At 39.9% G+C, this 22,582-nt stretch overlaps 1 protein-coding gene across 5 annotated transcripts in view; it reads right to left on the bottom strand.

Moving 5' to 3' along the window:
• PLB1 (phospholipase B1) overlaps positions 1-22,234 on the bottom strand; it is a 118,921-nt gene extending 96,687 nt beyond the window's left edge. For 2 of the 5 annotated variants that reach the window (XM_039697809.1, XM_039697808.1), the window contains exons 1-15: positions 21,941-22,228; positions 18,124-18,161; positions 16,960-17,023; positions 16,425-16,483; positions 14,969-15,000; positions 14,052-14,095; positions 13,004-13,088; positions 12,466-12,517; positions 11,233-11,319; positions 10,646-10,708; positions 9,285-9,367; positions 6,845-6,908; positions 6,102-6,206; positions 4,554-4,643; positions 738-800 (exon numbers count right to left, since the gene is read on the bottom strand). In XM_039697809.1, coding sequence (XP_039553743.1) covers positions 738-800; positions 4,554-4,643; positions 6,102-6,206; positions 6,845-6,908; positions 9,285-9,367; positions 10,646-10,708; positions 11,233-11,319; positions 12,466-12,517; positions 13,004-13,088; positions 14,052-14,095; positions 14,969-15,000; positions 16,425-16,483; positions 16,960-17,023; positions 18,124-18,161; positions 21,941-21,989 — 978 coding nt within the window. In that variant the 5' untranslated portion in view covers positions 21,990-22,228. Of the gene's footprint in view, positions 1-737; positions 801-4,553; positions 4,644-6,101; positions 6,207-6,844; positions 6,909-9,284; positions 9,368-10,645; positions 10,709-11,232; positions 11,320-12,465; positions 12,518-13,003; positions 13,089-14,051; positions 14,096-14,968; positions 15,001-16,424; positions 16,484-16,959; positions 17,024-18,123; positions 18,162-21,940 lie in introns of all 5 variants that reach the window. The other 3 variants (XM_039697805.1, XM_039697804.1, XM_039697806.1) reach the window with 3 other exon arrangements.
• Positions 22,235-22,582: the final 348 nt, after the last annotated feature.

Here is a 22,582-nt window from a genome sequence, read left to right as displayed (position 1 = left end):
ACATTTTCTTCTGGCTACATTTTCTGAGAGAAAAAAACCTTTACAGTATTAATTTCTGAATGAACATTGCATTAGTGAAGTAAACCAGGTTAGACTTGAAAGTGAAGCCCTGGTCTAAAGGCCTGTACTAGGTATGCTCTAGGCACAGCACCACCTCCTGCCTTAAACATCAAACAAAATATAAAATTCTATGTCTTTGATATTTTAATTGCTGTTCAGAAGCTTTTGGATGCCAGTAATATTTTATCACTGTCAAATTATTGAAGTCAGAGCTCAAATGCAAAAGCATACAAGAACCTGTTCTTTGAACATGAGATGCTCCAATCCTGACTACTGACATCTCCAGGGACTAAATGAGCAAAACATGGCAACAGAGGCAAATCACCAAAAAGCTAAATTATATCAAATATATGGATTCAATTTTATTGGCGAACAAATTTGAATATTGATAATGCACCTCATACCTGCAATTAATAAATTCAGATTAGCTAGATATATTTTTGGACTGAAAAAAATTTTACAGAAATTATTTAACTAAATTTTGTCAAAAGTTCTTTTTGTCAGAGTTTCATCTATAGAAAATATAGACTTTGTGTCAATTAACTTTAGGAACACAGCACAGTAACATGGGCAAACACACATTCCCGAAAACTTCAGAAAACAACAACAGTATTTGAAAACTAGGAAATTCTGCAAAGAATAAATAAAATCACAGAATAACAAGGAAGCCCTTTTACCTGAGATGGACACTGGACAATTTTTGTGCCACCATAAGGCTGCTTCTGTCCAACTGGCTGCATCTGGAAAGGGAGAGAACAGAGGAATTGTACACATGCTGCGTGTGGGAAGGAAGGGAGAGCAGCAGCAATGCAAAGGCTCTAGTGCCTGAAGTTTTCCATTGGGATCATAAACATATATCTAAATATACACACTTAAAAATTTCTTTTGCTTATGATAAATATTTATCTATGCATAATATACCACATATATACCTACAAAAGCAAGCAACTGAAAACAAGCCCTCTCATGTGAGCAGACTGTCTTCCCATCATGACTAAAACTTTCATCCAAACATTAATTTGGCTTTTGAGACTGCTGACTCTGTAAGTGTCGATTGTTTATCCTACAGTAAGAATTTAGTGCAATACAACATCCTACCTTTCAGAACTGTTTCATTATCTACACTCTCACACATGTTAGGCAGCACCAAAAGGAGTTTTCCTATTCCATACAGAGACTTAATAACAATTATGCTTGTTGGCCTTCTTGAAGCAAGATGGAGAGGGGATTATTGTAACAAAAAATTATGGAATTATTCAGAAAATAGTGGCAGTACAAAGGGGCAAATACCAAAAATAATCACTTCACCTGTTCAGGCAGCTTGCTGAGTGCTAATTAAATTGCAATCACACACAGAGGAATTGGCTGAGGGTTTAGATCCCTCAGTGCATGCCTGCTCAGCTTGGCACCAGCAGCTGCCAGGACCAGCAGCCTGCACAAGAAGCAGGATGTAAGGGACTGGAAAACACAACAGCAGCAGGCTTGATGTCACCAATACACTCTGTGCAGGAATGCTATATTCTATTTTGATTCTTCCATCAATGAAAATAATGGGAAAATTCAGAGAAATAGAGACGAGGCTTACAGAGTTTATGTTCTTTGAGAGAAACATTTGAAGAAACAGTCTGCTTTTTTGTAGGGGGGTAGGGGAGAATAAAACTAATTTCCCCAAAATGTGTAAAATAATGACGCTCAGAGAAAAGGTACATTGGGATACTTTCCCATCCTCCTAGGAAGAAAAAAAGTAGCTATTTAATCCCATTCTTAAAAGAAAATACACTTCCAACACAGACTCATCCCAAAAAATATGGGATACATACAATACAGTATTTCTTGACTAGAAATTAAGTTCAAACAAGTATTAGACACTTGCATGTGTTGGCAGTGGGGTGACAAGAACAAATTTCTCCAGAAGGCAGTAAGTCCCAGCTGGCTCAGACACTCTGCTCTCCCAGCAAAGACTGGCAGGTCCCATGCAGCTCAGCTGCACGGTCCTGGTCAGGGAATGGGGCACCAGGGCTGTGCTGTGGCCACCAACCCTCCCCCAAATTCTAGCACATCTGTCACGCAGGCACAGTGTGTGGGTCTGCTCTGGTACTCAGCAGGTTCTGAGGCAGCACAAACCCCTGAACACAGAAGAGAGAGGCATGGGCAGCCGGTCTGCTCTGGTACTCAGCAGGTTCTGAGGCAGCACAAACCCCTGAACAAGAGAGAGGCATGGGCAGCCTCCTGCCATGCTGTTCACTTTTGGGCTTTTGCCTGGTTTTAGTTTCTCTTTTGGCTGCAGGATAGGGTTGGGTTTTGTTTCTGTAATACAAAAAAAGTGCCAAAAGACAAGAAGCTCTTAGTCCTATGAAGTTCTTTACATACATGAATGGAGCTTTGCCCTCATATATATATCCAGAGGTAAAATGGAATAATTCTGGCAAATGCCTATGATCAGGCTCTCTGTGGTAAACATCAGAGCTGTGCAATTACACAGCTTTTCCAATGTCATTTATCTGACTGTTCTCTGGCTACACAGCCAACCTGTCTCCGCTTTTCCAATGTCATTTATCTGACTGTTCTCTGGTGTGCTTAGCATATGATTTGCATTGGTCCTAGAGAGTCAGAAAGGTTATGGTCAAATATCTAGCCCTGCCTAGGACAAGCCCTTAGGACATGATGGCTCAGCTCCTTCTCAGTCAGGCTGAAGTGCAGCCCTAAGGCAAATTGCCACTAGATTTTCAAGGTTTTGCCCTTTGGCCAATAAGCAGGTAATGATACCAGGAAAGAGGCTGGTACCAAGCCTCAAAACAAGGTCCTGACAGAGAGCAGGAGAAGGTAAACCTCCGAATGCAATTTCATTCTGCTGTTTCCAGGTCCACAAGTCACGATCTTGATTTCCTATCACCTCCCAAGACTGTGTTATGGGGTTTTTTTTAATTTTTAAAAGAAGTCAGCCTAAACTGTCTAGATTTTCCAGCAGAACTGGAGAGACCTTTATCAAGCGAGGACACCTGCTAGTGCTTTTTATGCTGAACGCATCTTTCATATCTTCTTTTACATCACAGCAGAATAAAGGCAGACAAGGCAATCACAGGCAGACAAAGAAGCAACCCTGAAAGGCTCCCTTCTGATGATTGCTGCTGTACTCTGAAAAATCCACCTAATCAAAGTCAGGAAAAGAGAGGGCAAAATGAGTTGGGGGAATTGTTACCACACAGTCTTCCTTCAAACCTGTGGCAAGATGTGGGTTTGCCACATTTTGCTCCTCCTCCAGCTCACCTAGGCTGCCTCCTCACTAGAGGAATCACCTCACACTGAGAAAAAACACTGAAATAAAGCAAAGCAGGTATCTGTCTCCCTTATGACAGTGTTTTGATTCTGGTGGCTCCACAGCATGCTCACTGCCCAAGTCTGGGTAACTGGCCCTGATGCAGCCAGCCCTAAAAGCACAGCTTCGTTTTGCTTATGGTTTTTCATTTCTACTATTTTCACAAAATGAATGCTGCTGGGCAATCAGAATGACAAGAATAGAGAAGCATGTCACAGAATAGGTTGTTCAAGGACAGAGCAGAGGAGGACAAATAAAGTCTGTGCAGAAAACTATTAGAGACAGAGAAACGAAACAGAGGGCATCTATTTCATGATGGAAGAGCTGAGGTAGGAACCATGACGTCATCACAAGGAATATCACAGATAACAGCAAAGGAGATAAACAGACCCAGCACAGCTGTTCCAAGGTTACCACTGCAATGGGTTATCAATTTTTAACTCCTTGGCTCCTACTAACTTTAACTAAAAGATAACATATTTTAATAAAGTGACTGTACTATTCTTCTAGATACATCGTCTGGTGATGGTAGAAGCCTATAGATGCCTCTTCCTGCAAATTCTGCTTCTTTAAATGATATGGGCTACAACAGCGTTATTACTGCTTGAAGTAGCATTAAAGAAAACAGCTGGATAGGACATCCAGCTCTAGAGGACATAACAAGAGCTCCTCAAGGTTGTCTATCACCTTTTCACCATGAGCAACAGCAGCATAAAGATGATGGTTAAGGAGAAGACAGAGGCACAGGACTCATTAGTACAGCATGGTGGGGGATGCAGGTTAGAGGACAGAGTGGACAGGACTATAATTGCTATAATCTCAGGTTAGGACAAGCCTCAGTCATCCTGTGCTGTGCTGTCAAAGAAGTAAGATTAGCAAAACCAGGATATGTCACAGCTCATTTAGTCCATGAGGCTTCCCAAAGAGCTACTTTGAAAACCTTTCTAAAAAGTCCTTAGTAGAAAGTAGCAGCAGAGTGAGATTTGTCTTGGAAGTGTAGGGCATTTAGCATTATTCAGGAGTAGCCTCCCTGCACAGCTGAGGATAGAAGTCATGGGATAATTTTTGTATTCTTCCTTCCCCTGCCTCTTTGCTACTCAAAGCCTGGCTCGTGCAGGATTGCTACTACTCATCTGGACCAAGTTCAGCAAGAAACAGTCTCTGTGGTACTGCTTACCATGTTATTCCAGAGGCCCACAGCCATGAAAATGCAATCTTCCAGAATTTCTACTTTTGTCTTTGATGTGGTAACCAAATCATCCTCGCCCTGAAAGAGAAAGTACCTTGAGCATCATAAAATAATTAAGAGTATGAAAAGATTAGTTATTCAGTGACAGATGTCCTCAATCCATAAAACAATATTCATATCCACAAGAAAATCAATCTTTGGTATTCTCATTAAGCCACTTGCCACTGATGCCAGTTACTACTGGTGTGTCAAGATAGAAAGATGTTATTTTAGTAAATGATTGTTGCACATCAACAGGACAAGAAGAGCAGAGCAATAACACAGCATGATCACATGCTCAAAGTAGAGCAGGAAGACTCAGATGTGAACACATGAATCATTTGAATAAACAACACTGCTAGTTTATACCTGTCTTTAAACATTAGAAATATACAGAATTTGTCTTAAGCGAGCATGATGAATTTTAAATGAAATGTAACTGCTGGAAGAGTTTGGAAGGTTACATATGGTGGCCTGCAGGCGTACCACAAATCAGAAGAAATAAAGACTCCACCTATGACACATGATGGCATTCAAAGAGCAAATCACTGACAGAAAAAGTAATGCCATGAAAGTTAGAAGTCTGCTATTTGCATACAGAGCAACCATCTACAAAAAAAGCCTGGCAAAAGACAACCCCAGCACCAACAAGATTTTGCAACATAGTAAATCCTTTGTTTTCCTGGAAAAAGAATTTCTTCTCTGAATTCACTTTGTTCTGATACTGATCTGAGGGGAGCAATGGAATTACCTCAGATTCATGGAGCTATTATCATGATTCTCAAAAGCCCAGACCATGAGTCATTATCAACCCATTTTACGAAAAAAACCACCTAATGTGATGGGTTTTGCTACCTCACTCCAAGTAAGCCATTCTCCAGAAAGTAATATTCTCCCTCTTCATTGCCAGATATTAGACAACCCTGACCTTTCAACTTCCCTTTAAAGACCACTTATAACACAAGCATGCCTGACATCCTAGACAATCCCATATTCATTCCCTACTGCCTACACCAGAAAAACAGTCTGAGTTTCCACACTCATTGCACGGACATAACTGTACTTTCCAATAGTTTACAAACACCTTTACCTTTTGTCCCTCTAACCCTTCTAAATACTTCACATTACCGACGTTTTTGCCTTTGTTGTCAAACACCTGAGCATAAACAGGGATGAATATGGTGGTGACTACAAAGATATGGAAAAATCAGTGGCACTGACAGCTTCCAGACACTTGTGATTTTAGGTGCAGAGATGCCATAGCTTGATTTATCCTGGAGCATAACATTCAAAAAACACAGGATCTCTGACTCATGCTGTTTAAATCAAGTTCCACTCTCAGGACTTCTGTGTCTGGTCCTGAGGTATGTTCTTCCTGAGCTTGACTACCCTTATCTTCCAGAATTACACAGCCTAGGACAGGAAAGCCTGCTGAACACTGCAATCAGTCTCAACAGACACAAATCAGAAAGAATGGAGCAGCTTGCGTTTACTCACCAGTCCGAGCAGCAGATTTCTTCCTTGGAGAGAAGGCTGAAGAACAACAGTGAAGTCATCCTTTTGATCAAACCTCTCAGACTCCAGTAGTTTTTCCAAAGCATCCTAAATAGACAACCATTTAATGAGATAAGTATTATTGGGTAGAGAGTACAATGTATGTGTGATTCATCAGGACTTAAAGTACATTTAAATTATCCCCATCCCTAATAAACCACAGAAATAAAATTGTGTAATCCAGAACAAACACAGTAATTTAATGAAATCTTGTTATACAACAACTTGAAAATCCTTGTAGCTATAAGAAAGATGGTTTACCTTCATTTTCTTTGACAGTGCAGTAAGCTTAGCAAGGCAATGAAATGTCATGTTTATTGCCACCTTGGCATGTTTAAAAGAAACTCTAGCACAACTGTCTTTGTCTTAACCGAAAATTTTTCTTCTCTAAATCATGTGGCATTTTACTGGACAAGATGGATCATTTCTGGGATCGGATATGAAAAATCCTAGGCTGCCAAAAGTTATACAGACATTTAAAACTTAAAGAGATACTAAGATCACTCAGGTATAGAGAGAATTTCTTGTCAATATTCCTGAGAATTATGGGATTGGAATTGCTATGGATGTGTGATAGAAACTTCCTCACTGCTACTCCTCCCTTACCTCCTTGCTTCAGGCAGATCTGGCAAATGAATAGACATGTCTAGCAATATGAGAGCCAAACAACAGAGAAGATGCCATACCTGATAGGACCACCTCAGTATGTTATCATGTAATGTGGAGTGTTCAACATAATTGCACTGATTCCTGCAGAAAAGAATTAAAAAAACATGAAAGACATTATGAATTTTTGATAAACAAGGTGGATAGCATGAATTCTTTTATGCCACTGACAAGAACATACTAAAGACTAAATTGTTGTATTTGTAGAAAAGGCTACATGGAACACGCTAATTTTTGATATAAACATAGAATTACATATATTCATATATCCAGAGCTTTGTATCTCTTTTTGATTTAAAAGCCTAGTCAGTTGACAAGTATGCCAGACTTAGATTAGCACAGGATCTCACAAGCTAGCAACATGCTCAAGCTTAAAATAACAGCTGCATTGGTTTTCAAACATTTCCCTCCCTGTACTCACACAGGAAAATTGAACAAACTCAAAATATTTCCACAGGAACATTTTCTTTAGTATTTGACTTGAAGACCTGCATCTAGAAATGTGGATGGAAGTTACATAAGTTTATACATGCTAAAGGATGACTGGCACTGTCAGATTTCTGACCTGCAAGGTGCATATTTTTGAAGCTAGCTGGAGAATTCTGAAAGTTCCTAAAGGTGTAGATGGGAACAATATAAGATACACATAAGGTTAGTCAGGTTCCAGCAAAATATACTCCCTTGAAATTTCCTGGATGGACTGGAATCTGAAAAAATTTCTGGGGGGTTTGCAGATATAAGCAATAAGTATCTGTCAGGATCCTTTTCACAGAGCTTAGCTAAAGCCATAAAATGAGTGTTTTCTGATAAAGTGGTATTATCACTGCTGGTGAGTGAAAGAAATATAAAATCAAGACCAGAATCTTACCCAAGCCTAAGAGAGGAATCTCATAAAAAGAAAGTTGCATGCCTAAAAATGGGGTTCATGTACTACTTTCAGGGCAGATGCTTCTGTTTAGTAAGAAATTCGTAAAGGAGGGAACTTTAAACCCCATTATGTCCCAAACTTCAGTGCCTAAAGTTAAGGCACAGGACTGAAAGTGTCAACCACTATTATCCTCTTTGACTCTTGAAATTTCACATTTTGGTATGGATTTATATTTTTCTCTCAAAGCACAGTTCATAATGACAACTTAGCAACCAAATGCTGGAGGTCCTAATCTGGGACAGGATCTGGGACTGAGGCCGTCTAACAAACTAGTGGGAGCTGTGTTTATCAACCAGATAAACACAGCTATGAGAGCATGCTGACAATAAGAAAGAAAATTGCCTTAAGTACAAAAGCAAATATAGCAATACCTCACAGGAAAAAAAAATTAGATCCATTTCATTTTATTTTTAAGGCCTTCAATATGTGGCAAGGCCCATATTCCTGAACACAGCTTTTCCACATTTCTCACATTTTACCCCTTCATGTTTGTGCAGGAGAAATAAGCTAGAGTGCCCCATTCAGTCTCTTCTGACAAGGAATGCTTCTCCTCTCCCTGTATTTGTCAAGTACATGGTTACACAGCAGCCAGAACTCTTCCCCTGTTCCATCAGAACATCTCTGCAAAGCTTGTGAAACACTTCAGGATGACTATATTAGTACATATGGTGCCCTATGCCACGAGCACGGGGAAAAAAATTACTATGGAGTAAGACAAAGTGTAATCTCACCAGCTGTAAACTACTCCATCATAACTGCTCATGTGCACACTCCTACTCCATACTAAATCGGGACACAAACTACTCATGCTTTTGTTACAAAGTACTGAGCAAGACAGATAAATAGATGCAGTTACCATAAGGAACTAACAACTTGGATGTTGTACCCTAGCATACCCTAAGCCTAAGTGGAATTTTTCCAATAGCCTAAAAATGTTCTTTAAAATCAAAAATGTTCTTTAAAATCAGCTGCTCATTTTGTGAACACTGATATGTAGAAATTCAAACTTTCGAAGCCCCTACAGAGCTTCTGACTTGAGAGTTGCAGAACAAAAGTATCACTGAACAAAAAACTGGGGGTAGCTAGATGATGCAGTTTTGTGACCATAATCTGTCTAAGTGCTAGGTCTGGCTGGGATAGAGTTAACTTTCTGCAAAACAGCCCATATGGTGCTGTGTTTTGGATTTGTGGCTAAAACCATTGATAACAAACCAGTGCTTTGGCTCTTGGTGAACAGTGCTTGAACATCGAGGCTTTCTCTTTTTCCATAACTCTGACCCAATATTTAAATATGCTGTCCAATTTGATAGGATAAAAAGCACTAGCTTCCTAATAAAAATATATCTTTCAGAGAGAGCATATCAGAAACAAAGTGAAGACTTAAAATCTTTTACATACTTTTGTATTAAGGGCAGAAAAACAGCTCAATAGATTGCATCTCAGTCATAAACATAGGTATATATGTACATGTATATAGGTATTTGTTGAACACCAGCAGGAGACAGTGACAAGAAGTTAAGGAAACCTGTTACCTGGCATTACTGTAATCTTGGCACACAAGAGAGGCAGTTGTGAGCTCAGTGGAATCCACTAGATTTACGAAGGCCTTGGGAACCTGCAGTTATAAAGTAAAAATTATTCATGCTAGATTTGCAATTAAAGATCAGCAAGCAGCAATTATGGTAAATTACGTCTAGAACTTCACATGTATTACCTCTGAGATTCTGCCTACGTAAAATCAATGACCTAAGTCTTTGCCAATTCTGTCCTGAACCCTGATCCTATGCCTGCAATCTAGGATCATCATTTTTAAAGTACTTGTGGCCATGTTTTTTGACTGAGACACAGCAAGTCATTTTACATAACCAAAATGGCCACCAGCCAACTAAACTGAACTCAAATGAACTTGGGACTACCATTTTTGTGGCAACATAGCAATGCAAAGCTTGGGACGAAACATCCTGCATAATAGCACAAGCACTCATGCAACCCACCACACCTCTCCCCTGTGCAGAAAGCAGCTTTTCATTTACATAATGATCTTTCACATTCATAAGTGCACATAAACAGATTCTGGAAATAATAGTGGAGAGAATCTGAAGAGAATGTGTGGGTGGAATTTCCCCCATACACAACACTTGCTGAAGTCAGTTGGAGAAAAACGAGTGGTTGGGGTCTGATGCAACCAACTGTAGCAGGTTTAGAACATGCTGTAGACCTTCAATGCAGCAAAAGAAAATTAATGGAAGATGCTATTGAAATAATTCAGTTAAACAGTTTATAGTCTGCTTTAGTAGAAATCTATCCTCATCTAATCTACTATCATTAGTAGATCAAGACACAGCACAGAATGCTTCCCAGAAACCATCCTAGATAAGCAGATAATTCTTAGCTCAGCCAGCTAGAAAACCTTCAGAAAGGCTGAGATTTTTAAACTATCACAAAATAGGAAAAAAGGTCTATTATATGTATTTTAATGGATATTTTCCCTGGTCTGTAAAAGTCATCACCAGGGAGTTAGCAGCCTGTACACTTCAGCATCAGTAATTACATACCAGTTACTTTCACCAACAGCCCTGTTAAACATAACTTTCCCACCTAGACAGATTAATTCCAACTTTCACATAAATCATCTTTAAAATACCCAAAGATTGAGTGGTACATTAGCTTGTGTTGCAAAACAGAGCAGTTACCCATCCATCCTTTCAGTTTGCATGCGTCAGCTTTTTAAAAACAGGAGTAAAACACTTAGTGAAAACAGAGCCAGTGGGTTGATGTTAATGAGACTGGTGTTCTAAGTCATGTGAAGAGTGATACAAGCTCTAGTCTAGTAGGGGAGACTGGAAAAATACACAAATTATTCAGCTATTCAGGGTTGATGAATACGTCTTACCTTCTTATACAAAAAATCCAAGACAGCTGTAAGTTTTTCCAAGTTTTCCTGTATGCAGCTCTGCTGTAAATGAGATGAGAAAGGGCATCAAAACTAGTAGAAGAAACAGTTATCCATTTCCTAAAAGTCACAAACTCTGTGTGTTGAGCTGTGAAGGGTTATTAAGAATCACTCCATTCTAAATTCAGCCTCAGCCAGCCACAAGTAAATAACATGGGAATTAGACTTGTAATTTAACTGCCTATAAATAGAGAACTTGACATATAGTAAAAAAAAAAAAAAGACAGGGATAGAGAAGAAAAGTATCTTTATACTTGAAGGTGGAAACCAGTTGTTCTACTAAGACATCTCAGAATAGGGATGGCAAATTAAGTACAGATGTCTATAAATACAAAACAATGTGTTTTGTATTTATAGACATCTGTACTTAATGCACACAATTATGTGCAATGCCTCGATCACTGGATCAAGGCATCTCAACATCCCACACCTAACTACCCCTTTGGTTCCCTGTGGCAGAGAGTAGAGTATGGGAAAGTGTCTTAACTACCTGCCTTGACTGCTAAACCACCTCACAAAGCACTTACCAGTTGTGTGGAAGCATAGGAGGAACATGAGGTTTCAGCACTAAAAAACACTGTGATCAGTTTCCAGTCATTTTGGAAGTCTATCATCTGGGAGAAAAAAATAAAGGAATGGTATTACAGGTGATCTATTTGCTATTTTCCTCTCTCACACAAAATTTGCTGTGGGTTCAAAACCAGCAAGATCAAGCAGTAGTCCACGGCCCGTTCCTCACTGTCTTGGTCCCTTCCATTTTGACAAACCATCCAGCTTTTTCTTAGAGGACACAGCAAATGGATAGTTAGGCATCAAGTGCTGCAATTAAAGCTGAACACACACCTACAAGAAGCTCAGGATAGAGCCTGAAATTGCTGCTGCCATAGGATGCCACTACTGGAAAAGATGGGTATGGGCAGCTTAGCACAGAACTTGATATTGTCTATTTCCATCACTGTTGCATCTTGCCAAGAGGATTACTGTATATGAACTGCTGAGAGGGGTCATACTAGTGGGACAAAGACTGGAATAAAAAATTCTGAGAGCTGCTCAGATGTGCTCTGTTTATTAGGCAATGCTGTACAATCCTGAAGAGCCTTGGTTAGAACCACACAGTTCTACAAAAATGCATGCTAAATCCCTGTAGAGCAAAGAGGCAATAGCAAAATGGCCTTAGCAATTACATTTTCCCATTATTTCAAGACTATTTTATGAAATAACCTCATGGTTAAGAATAAAGGAGAAATGAATGCTTAAAGCTGCAGGATAGGACCTAAAAAGCACTCAGCCACAAGGGATAATTCAAGCTCTCACCAGCATCACCAAAGCATATTTAGGTCTTTATTGGCCTTTTGGAAAACATGTTCCTAAAAGACCAAAAAGGAACTGAAGAGACAAATACTGAGAATTATTATTTTGGGTTGACTTCTAAGAAATACTGGTACAGAGTTACAGAGTGTAGCTAGCAGAAGTCTCACATTTTTAGCCAACAGAAAGCAAACATGCTGTCTTCCCTACCAAGCTCTTCAGCTGCTTTGACAAAAGCAAAAAAGGTGGGATACTTTCAGAAAAAAACTCTCTACTTGAAAAGCACGGGATTGATTCTTAATTACAACAGAAAGCCTGAAGTCCATTAACCCCAAGAAATGGCATTTTTTGCTTTGAAAGTTTTTTGAGCGCTGTTTAAGTATTAAACCACTTTTCTACCTTTTTCTGCTTCAACACCATGCTTTCTGAATTGTCCTGTGCTTTAAACAAACCTGATCCACTTTCATGAGCTTCACTATTTCTTCAGCTTGATGCAGGAGGTCTCTGAAAAGAAGAAAGGAAGAGAGAAATTATGAAGGCATCAGTAAGGTTAAAGCTTTGGCTGATTTTTACCATTGAATCAAACACCTTTTGAGGATTCAGGTTGGATTAATCTTTTCCTAAATGTGTTATGATTAAACAATTGACTGTGCTACCCAGAGAGCTTTGGATGATTAGTTCATATTCAGCTACCTGACTTCCAGACATGTGCACTTAGATAAAAACAGCAGCTTAGTAGGCACACCTCAACTTCTATTTGAGCCAAAAATTTGTTTTGCAGCTATAAAAGAGACCTGATTTTTAACTCTGGTGATAGAACAGACCCCAAAGTGGGGCTTTGTTCCTCCTGATTCTGACAGGTGCCAACTGAGCCACAATGACAGCCTCTGCCAGTACTGAGCACAGTGTAGATACTTTGCACAGTGTAGCAAAGATTTGCATCCTTCCCCTTCTACACCAACTGCCCAGCCAAAAGTCCCTCAGACTCACCTGGCTTGACTGTCTGGCATCTCTCCTGCTGTGCCAGGTGGAGGGGACAGATGTAGGACCGAGGGGTTGAAGGTGCTAATGAGAGCTGAATGACACACACAGGTTAGGAGATTGCTGCATCCAACAGACTGCTACTCTGCTGATTCATTAAACACAGCTGGACTAAAACAGCACCAGGGCATGTAAAGTCTGAGGATCCCTTGGCAAGCATGAGAGGTATGGTTAAGCCCCTCTGCAGCTGTTTTCCTTGGTTCTGTTCCTCACCTTGTGAAGTGAAGGCTTGATGTCTGCGTTTGCCTTCAGACTCAGGTCAAAAACCTCTGTCCCCATCTCATGTCAGCCACAAGTATTGTAGGGGGGCTTAAATATAGGGCAGCTGTAGAAATGAAGCTACTGGGAAAGGTTACCCAGGGAGACTCATAAAACACCAGTGAGTTGCCATGTTTTAAACCCCTTTCACAGGGAAATAGACACCACAACAAGGAGTTAAGATACAAGGAAGATGATGTGGAAGGCAGGACCCTGGAGCCATGTATTTCATGCCCACAGCATTTCAGTGGGCATGAAACTTCTACTTGCAATACCCTTTAAGAAAGTAAAGGCTGACTTCAGAGACAGGCAACAAATTCCCATATGTGGAGCATCTATGGCAGTCCCAGTATAAATTCTAAGCACATGGCAGTTCTGGGCAGGCAAATCCATACAAGATTTCACTGGGCCAGCATGGGCCACAAGAACACACCAGCAGAGACTGTGTAGTGGGTAGAAATAAGAGGCCAAAAAACCCTGCTGGGCATTTAAGCATCTTGCAGCAATCTGCCACACCCCCTCCTCACTGCTGTTTGTCTACACAGTCTCTTTAAAGCCATCACGGACAACCCAAGCTGGCTGTACTCATGTCCCCAGGTACACCACCCTTCAGGCTTCCCTTACACCCCTGCTGTGTGCCTGTGCTGCACATGCTCTGCAGCCCAGCAGAGCCCTGAAGCTCCTGCCAGCAAGCTGTTAAATTAATTTGATGAAGTTTTAGTGTGACAGCAAGACGCACCTGCTAAAGTTGCCATGCTTATTTCAAGGAAGTTCTTTCCTGAGCTATAGAAAGGGAAGAGAAAACAGGAAGTTCCTGTTATTCCATTTCTCAAAGAAAAATTATATTACAGCACAGCCTTAATTTCTTATTAGTTATGCTGCATCTCAGAGTGAAATTCATGGCAGCTGTTGCAAGTAAGAATGGGGCCTTTCTTTCCCCAAAACTGTCATGTCATCAGCTACTGCTGAGTAAGAACACAGTCTCAGATCTCAAATTTTTGTCTCTTTACCCTCTTCATGTTGCAGTACTTGTGCTTGCTTACACGTAGGTATAAGTGATGCAGGGGCCCCTCCGTGTATACCCACATACAAGTGGACACATGTTTTTGCAACCATTAAAAAAACTTAATCTTTAAAATTTATCTGTGCAGCACTAAATCCTCATCTGCAAGGCTGTGACTCAAAAGATCTGCACAGACCTGCAACTACAAGGTTTAGCCATACGTTCTTTCACTGATTTGGAGCTGCTGAAGGGGCATGGGAGAAGGAAATGGTGTAAAACTTGTCCATGAAGCACTGGGAATAAGCCAAGCAGATTGGGTATCAGTAGTCCAGGGTATCTGGATTACTGAGTTCTTTCTTAGCTCTGATAAATCCCTGCTTTCTTATCTCCAACTAGTGAATTATTATATTTATTGCCTAGGATTTATCACACAGCAATGATTCTTAATCAAGGGTATTGCAACCCGTAGATAATTCTATATCCTGCATAAGTACAAAAAATATGTTACCAAAGGACAGGGAAAATTTCAGTGTCTCAAAATCCTCTCTATAAAACAAAACAAAACAAAAAAAATGCTTGGGCCTAACTCCCGCACTAAGACACTACAGAGATTAGGATAATGAAACTTACAAAAGCTAACTATTAATTCTTACCTTTGGAGTAAGTCCTCACCAGATCCTGGTGTCTGTGAACAAAGAAGCAATAAGAATAATATTAACTAAAGTGTAAACTAGACCTAGGTATGCTGTTCTCCTACCATATTTTAGTCCTGTTAGACATAGTATTGTTTTCTATATACTCCTTTCCATTATGTTGTAATCACTCACAGATTTAGATTATTTTCCAGAACTTCCCTATTGCAGTGTATTTTCATAATCTGGTAACCCTTTCTTAGTTACTGCTTTCATTAATAATTTTTTAATATATGGCTTAAAATAGAATTTGATTTGTTGAAATCAAATTCCATAAAATGAAATGCCATTCTGGGCCAAATATCTCTGGATCTACTCCCACTCCTTTTCAACCAGGGACATGACCTGAAGTCATTTAGATAATTTACATAGATGGCACTCAGACAGAAGAGAGTCTGTTAAAAAGAAACTACATCAACAGAGGAACTTCACTGAATTCAGAGAGTTTCATGAGAAAACAGAGATGTTTACTCTAGGAAAGCAAACATTCCCTAAAAGAAGATCATTTACATGTTTTTCTATGACACCCGCACAAGAACAAGGACACCAGCACAAAGAAGACTTGGTCCAAAGGGCCGTGCACCTGGGTGAAGCACCCTTGCATTCAGGACAATCATTTTTTTCAAAAGAGAGAGGTACTCACAAGGAGTCCAGAAGTGTTGATTTTGTAAAGGAAAAGTATTATATATTCATGGATACCATCTCAAATTTGAAAGTTGTTTTGTAATAAGGGAGACTGTCCCCCATTTTTCACAGTCACAGCCTCTCCAATGGCTATCAATTTTTGCTCTACAGGCATTTCTACACTTCCTCAAAGCATGAGAATTGTACTTAAATGCTTTTAATTGGACCTCAAATCAGCTTCAGATATTCACTTCCAACTATTAAGACAAATAAAGATCATCCAAATCTAACTATATTATTACAGGCAGGAGAACTTTACCTACTGATCTATAAAGCAGAAACATATATTTGTGATTCTTGTAGACCTTCTGCCTTCCAGGTAGGAAACCTGTTTCTACAGAAAACACTTGATGAGGTGGAAAATCTACTGGATTTCTCAACAATTTGTGTTTGTTCCAGTTTGAATTTTCCCAGCATCTTCTTCCAGTTATTCAGTCTGTTATGCTCATTGTTAGGAAAATCCATGCACTCTAATCAAATATCATGGTTCTCTGCAAGAACACTGTGATCACATTTCCTCCTGCACTAAGTCAGCTGGCTATTTTTAGACTCAGGGCATATTGGAACACTGAACAGCAGGTATTTCCAGCCATTTTTTCACCAGAAGTCTTTGATGCTTGTGGAAAGATTGAAGTTCTGAACACCCTGAGACCCCAAACTACATCATCAGCTGACTTCAGCATCACAGCAGAGGAAATGGGTCACATTCAGCACATTTCCTGCTTGTACTTACTCTTTGAAAACTTCCTATTGCAGTGACTGCTTTAATGTCAGCTGGCCTTAGAGCATGAACTGCAGAAAAGCAAGACTTCAGGTTACAAAAAAACCCCAACACAGAAACTCCAAAAGAAGGTTACATTCAGCAGTATATTAAAACAAATTTGGCTAAAATGGTAAGAAGTCTATACTGACCACTTTGATTGGAGGTTTTAAACTAGTCAGAAAGCATGAAAAACTTTACTCAGGTGTTCAGCAAATACTCTGGATGTTTAGAGGCACTGAAGTGCTCAACCATCAAGCAACAAAAGATCAAAAAACACTTCTGAGAATGACTGAAGTAATAGTGGCACCCCTAATCATCAGCTGAAGAAACAAAGGTAGAAAAGTAATCACAAGTGGAACAAAAATCTAAGGAGTTTATAGAGCCTAGCTCCACTTCAGTCAATCCCATACATAGGCATCCCCACAAACAGCTGATTTCTGCCCCAGCCCATTCTCAAATAATTTTGTGAGGGAAAGCCTCTGCAGAGAAAATATCAAACACAAACCTGAAGATGAAGGGGTCTCAGGGAATGTCGCCTGCTCACATGAAAACTGCAAGCTTCTTAGAGCCTTAGACATAAACAAATAAATATGGTTGATTGCTTAGATCTAACACGGAAATTTGTTGAATGAGGGGTCCTACAGGCCCCATTCTCACATGCAACCAAGATTTTACTCATGTAAACAACTTCAAAGAACAATTACACATCTGTTAGAAATACATGGGAACACAGATCTGGACAGCTGCATCTTCAGTTAACTCTTCTAGAACTTGACACTTTCTGCTTAGTTTTCTTATTGGCTGCCACAGCACTGGGTCTGAACAAACAATGAAATGTGCTGAACACATCCTGCTGCAGTGACTGCTGAATCTGGAAGAGGTCATAAGGACAGCTACTGCAGGCATCTCTGCGTGCCAAGGGGCACCCAACTGACACAACAAAACACCTCCAATATGCAACAGGAAAGGCAGAATGAACCAATTCTGGCTCCTTAACAACACCTGGCCAGGTGATCAGAGAAGGCAAGGATGTGAGTGATATTCAGTCAGCATGAGAGACAGCTCAGTACCAGCAGGAACATTGTTCAATGCCATCCTACATCCTTATGGTAGGCACAGCCCAACATCAAGTTCTTTAAAGGGACATGAAAGGCAATCCTTGCCTCCCCAGGTGACTTGGCAAGGGATTCCCTCATCACAATGACCATGAGTAGCTGTCTGACAATTCCTAATATCCAAAGGTTAAATCTATATAGTGACACAGGCCACCAGGGTCCCCACACATTCCCTAATGCCCAGCTGGAGGACTTTAAGGATGCAGACAATTTGCACTGTTATAAAGCAAATAAGAGTTTAATTCTGTGTTTCTAAAAGAGCAACAGAGCATCTAGGAACAAGTGCTAACCACAAACGACCTACATACAGGATATGCAACCTAATAACAAACATTGCTCGGAGAAAACCTCATTTCCTGATTACGTTCTGTAATCTTGCAGCTGCACTATCACATTGCTGACTCACTGGCTTTGCATTTCTTCTTTGCAGAAGCAGTTTGGAGCAACAAGCTGCATTCTTTCTTCTTCTGCCTGCCTCAGAGGAAGCAACAGCTTGACAGGTAATGATAGGTATTGAAAACATAAAAAAAAAGAAAGTTGTATTCATACTTTACCTCTAGTTTCTCATATTCTTCCTGATCATCTGCATTACCTTAAAAACATTAAATAAAGGGTTATGCTATATATTTTTTTTTTTACATTAGGGGAAAAAAAAAAAAGCTCCATAAGACTTAATATACCTAAAAGCACATAATCTGGAGAGAAGGCGCCTTTCTTATCTGCCCTCCTTTCCAAAGATGAGGCTCATCCCAATAAGAAAACATATTTTCTTTGATTTTGTATACTAGAAAAAGCTTTTAGTTATTATAAGCAGGTGATATCTCTTGAAATTAGCGGAATGTGATGAATTTATAGCAACAGGTGATGAACTGCTTGTGGATCCCCTCAAATAACCCCATCCTTCACAGACCTTCTCTACCTGCTTTCCTCTTCAGCATATTTCATACACTGCTATAGTCTCATTTTATCCAAATTTAGAGTAGTTTGAACATGTACAAGGTGAATACCTTAGAAAGGAGCAATTCACATTAATCTACATCTCCCACAGTCAGGGAGCAGCATAATACTGTTGTGAGTTTGCCATAGTGATACAGAAACAGCTGCAATTTATTCTCTTAGTAGAGTGTTGGCAGACAAAAGAGCCTGTGGAGCCAGGAGTTAGGCCTGCAGATGTTTCAGTAAACATTACTCTCTTTCCTTGAGCATACACTTGGATTTATACAAATAGATTTTGGTTTATTCTAGAATTTCCACAAAGCTAGCCACAAAGCCCAGGTTAGCTGAACTTCAAAGCATGCTCTCAGCTGTTCTTGCTTGCCCCACTGAAGCCATCAACATCCAGCAAGTCTTATACAGAATTAGAATAATTGTCCTTTAACAGTCAGGAGCTATTTTTGGAATATTTAGCCCTGCTGAGTACTTTTGGCTTGTACACCTTACTTTCTGTGTCAATGACAGAGTAAGAGCTGAGCCAGCTCAGTCCAGCAGGTGAGACATCCTCGGGTGCAGGGCAGCCAGAGGTGCTCACGCTGCAGGAAGATGTGCCTGGCATGGGCAGGGGGCTCTGGCAGCCTCTGGGGACATGGGTACCTGTGCACACTGTCAGTGTGGTGACACACGCCACTACTGCTCCCCACGACCGCCTCAGCCTGTCACCTGTGCCACACTACATGACCATATTCAATGAATGGCAGCAAATTCTATATGTGGAGTTTTTTCCCTACTTGGGTTTCAGCCATGAGCTATTTGCCCATTTACATTATTTTTGCACTACTTTGTAGAAGGTTGAGACAGTTTCCTGGCTGTTGTGTGACATATTTTTAACATTTCTGCCTGTTCAGTCTGTGGGTTTTGATGATGCTTTACTCAGGACAATAAGCACAAACCCAACTCTGTTTGGGATACTGGAGGCAAAAGCAATGAGGGACTTGTCTGCATCACACAAATCTACTGCAGGAACTCCGTATCTGAGAATTTTAACACTAATGTCAACTACCTTTGAGAATAGTTGCTTAGATTACATTGAGAGAGAAAGAGGATCCAGTCCCAACTTCCAGGACTCAGGGAGTTGGAGGAACAGTTTTAATGTGTCAAACTTAAAGACTGTCTAGTCTGGGATTTTGCCTCTGACAATATCCAAATGCAGATGTTTAGGCAAAGAATAAGGAAAATACAGTTATATTTCCATTTTCTAACCTCCCAATTATCCATACTATTGTGCTCCCCAAGCAAGCAATTACTTAATGTTGGTGAATTCCTTTCTCATCTTTCTTCCACAAATTTGCCTGTTTGTTTTTCTAATACTTTCACACTTTTGGTTTCCCCAAGAATTGTGGCAAAAGATGCTTCATCACTCAATTAAATGTTGGAAAAACTACTTCTCATTTGTTAATAACCTGATTGTTTCCTTGTTGCTCTTGTAAAGAGTAGTCATTCCCTAGTTTCTGCAAAATTTGCCATTTTGCATGTGCCTGTATGTTTTTTGTCATATACCTATCCCTTCTTCTCTAGGCTGAAGAGACAGTTTCTCTGATCTCATGTTGAAGTTTTTTTCCTAAATCTGACCACTCTCCCCTTTATCCTCCTCCTAGGTTTTACCACATCTTTTTTGAGATGAAAAATCCAGACCACTGTCAAGATGCAGGTGAACCATGGTCCTGTACACAGCAGCAGCAATGTGGTTTTTATGCTGTGCTCTTGCTAACTCCTGAAATAATTTCTCCTGACTATCACTAGCACTGATGTCTTCAGACAGTTGTGTTCTGGGGCCAAGCAGTATCTACTCAGAATTCACCATAGCACACACATAGATAAGAGTAATATATAAGGGGAAAACTTAATCTAAATTTCATTCTAATCATCCTGAATAGCTTTGCACCAACAAGTTAAAATCCACCCTTATCCAGATCACTTCTGAACATGTGCAGAGCCCACATCCCAACACAGATCAATATGAGCATCACAGTTAATAAAATAGACACATTCATATTTCTACTTGGCTCACTCCCTTGGGTGGATATCATCTAATCCTGGCAGTTCTTTTACTATTTGTCATCAGTTTGTTCAAGGATTTGGTCATTACTCCTCTTGTTGCCTGTGCTGAAAGGCTTGGAGGGCAAGGCCTTTTTTAAGCTGTTATGCAAGGACACCAGAGACAAAAAGAATTTGTCAGGCTTCAGCCTTCTTTTATACATCAGTCAGTCCTACAGACTCCATCTTTCAGAAGAATTTGGAAAATAATTTATTGGTTTTCATTCCTTTAGCAATAATTCATTGTTTATCTTCAGATTAATTTTTGTCTTGGCTGATTAAATTTTAACCTCTTCAGTTTTCTTAGTTTGTTTTGGATTTACACTTTCCATAGGAAAACTTTAACTCCTGCTACTCCCAGTATTATAGTTACTCCCTTACTATACCATTGAATAATTCTAACTTGCATTTTCAATTTTCTTGACATAAAAAAGAAAGTATTTTTCAGACAATTCTCCCAAAATTTGGGAGAAAGATTCTAACTCCTTCCTCCCTTGCTCTTACAGTTAATATGTTTCAGCAAACAATTCTTATAGGCTGCTATCAATCAACATCCTTTTTCCTGAATAAAGTTTTCAGAGGAACTACAGCCACTGTGCATATCTTTCACTAAATTAAAAAGCTCAGATGTTATAATTTCTTCTAATTACTTCAGGAACCAAAACCTTCTAACAGTTTATTATTTATCACAGCACCTTATAATCCTCTGAAGATAGTGATCATCACAGCCTACTGCTAAGGTAAAGCACTATTACTTTATTCATTATTTTCTTACAGGCAGAGACCTGAAGCACAGAGCCAATAAAGCCAAAGCATACACAGCATTTTCAGTCTTGAGCACCTACAAAAATATCATTGGCACCAAACATGGACTTCAGAGACCCAGTATAGGGAATAAGGACTCCCCTACCATGAATATTACAGAAATCTGAACAATGCCTGGAATTCCAGAATGCTGAGTAACCCTTCACTTAATCTTTTATCACTGAAAAGAAGATGATCACAGTTATGAATTCAGAGAAAACCTCTGTTCCTTGCTTGAATTTCTGCACCATTTTGGCACAGATCTCACTGCTAGTCTAATTGTTTGGTGATGTTTGTCTCACCAGAATGCTTCAGTGCCCTAGCACAGTCTATCCCCAGAACAGTGCAAACCAATGAATACATCTTCATCAAAAAATGATCAAACATAGCCAAAACTGCATTTAAGATCACAGTTTTACTCACAGATTTTCTTCATCCCGCTTCTAAAACTCCTGCTATACACCCACCTTGCAACTAAAAATAGATATTCCCAAATACTGTGCAATGCAAATTTTCAAAGGGCCTTCCAAAACTTACCTTCTGAGGAGAGCAACCAAAGGAACAGCACACCTAACAATAGCTTCATGGTAACCACCTCTATGAATGATAATCCTGGAGTGCTGTGTTTTAGATGTTAAGGCTGAAAAGAAAGAAATTCTCTTCCTTTTTCTCCTTTATACCTTGAAAGTTGATAACTCAGCAGCCATAAAACTTATTAGCTTCTACCTTTGGAAAGCAAAGTGACGATGATATCTCATTTCATTGCCCATCCAAGGGTCAGAGAAGGGCACAGCTTCTCTCACTTTGTTCAGACAGAGCTGGCCATTTTTCAGGAGAATTCTCAGCAAATCTAAGGACCAAGATCACATGAGTCAGCTTCCAGCAGGGTCAAGGCTCTTTCAGGCAATACATAACATATTAGTTTGGCATTAGCCTGCCTCTGCCAGTCAGGGAAGGAGCCTCTGCTCCTGAGGTGACAAGGACAACTTGAACCCTATGCAGCAGCCCACACCGACCCAGAGAGGAAGGTTGTGCTCTTCTTTTTGTCTCTTTCCCTACCTGTGCTCCTTTCTTGCCTTCAACCAGACTCATGCTGTGTCTGTTTCTCTTCTGCTAGCTCCTCTTCTGGCAGATTTTCCTTCGCTGGGTTGTGCCTCACCAGTATTTGCCATGACAGAG

Source organism: Passer montanus, unplaced genomic scaffold (assembly GCF_014805655.1).
Source record: "Passer montanus isolate IOZ18808 unplaced genomic scaffold, ASM1480565v1 scaffold12, whole genome shotgun sequence".
NCBI lineage: Eukaryota > Metazoa > Chordata > Aves > Passeriformes > Passeridae > Passer > Passer montanus.
The sequence above is the reverse complement of the archived record's forward strand: the minus strand, read 5'-3'. Positions and strand labels throughout refer to the sequence as shown.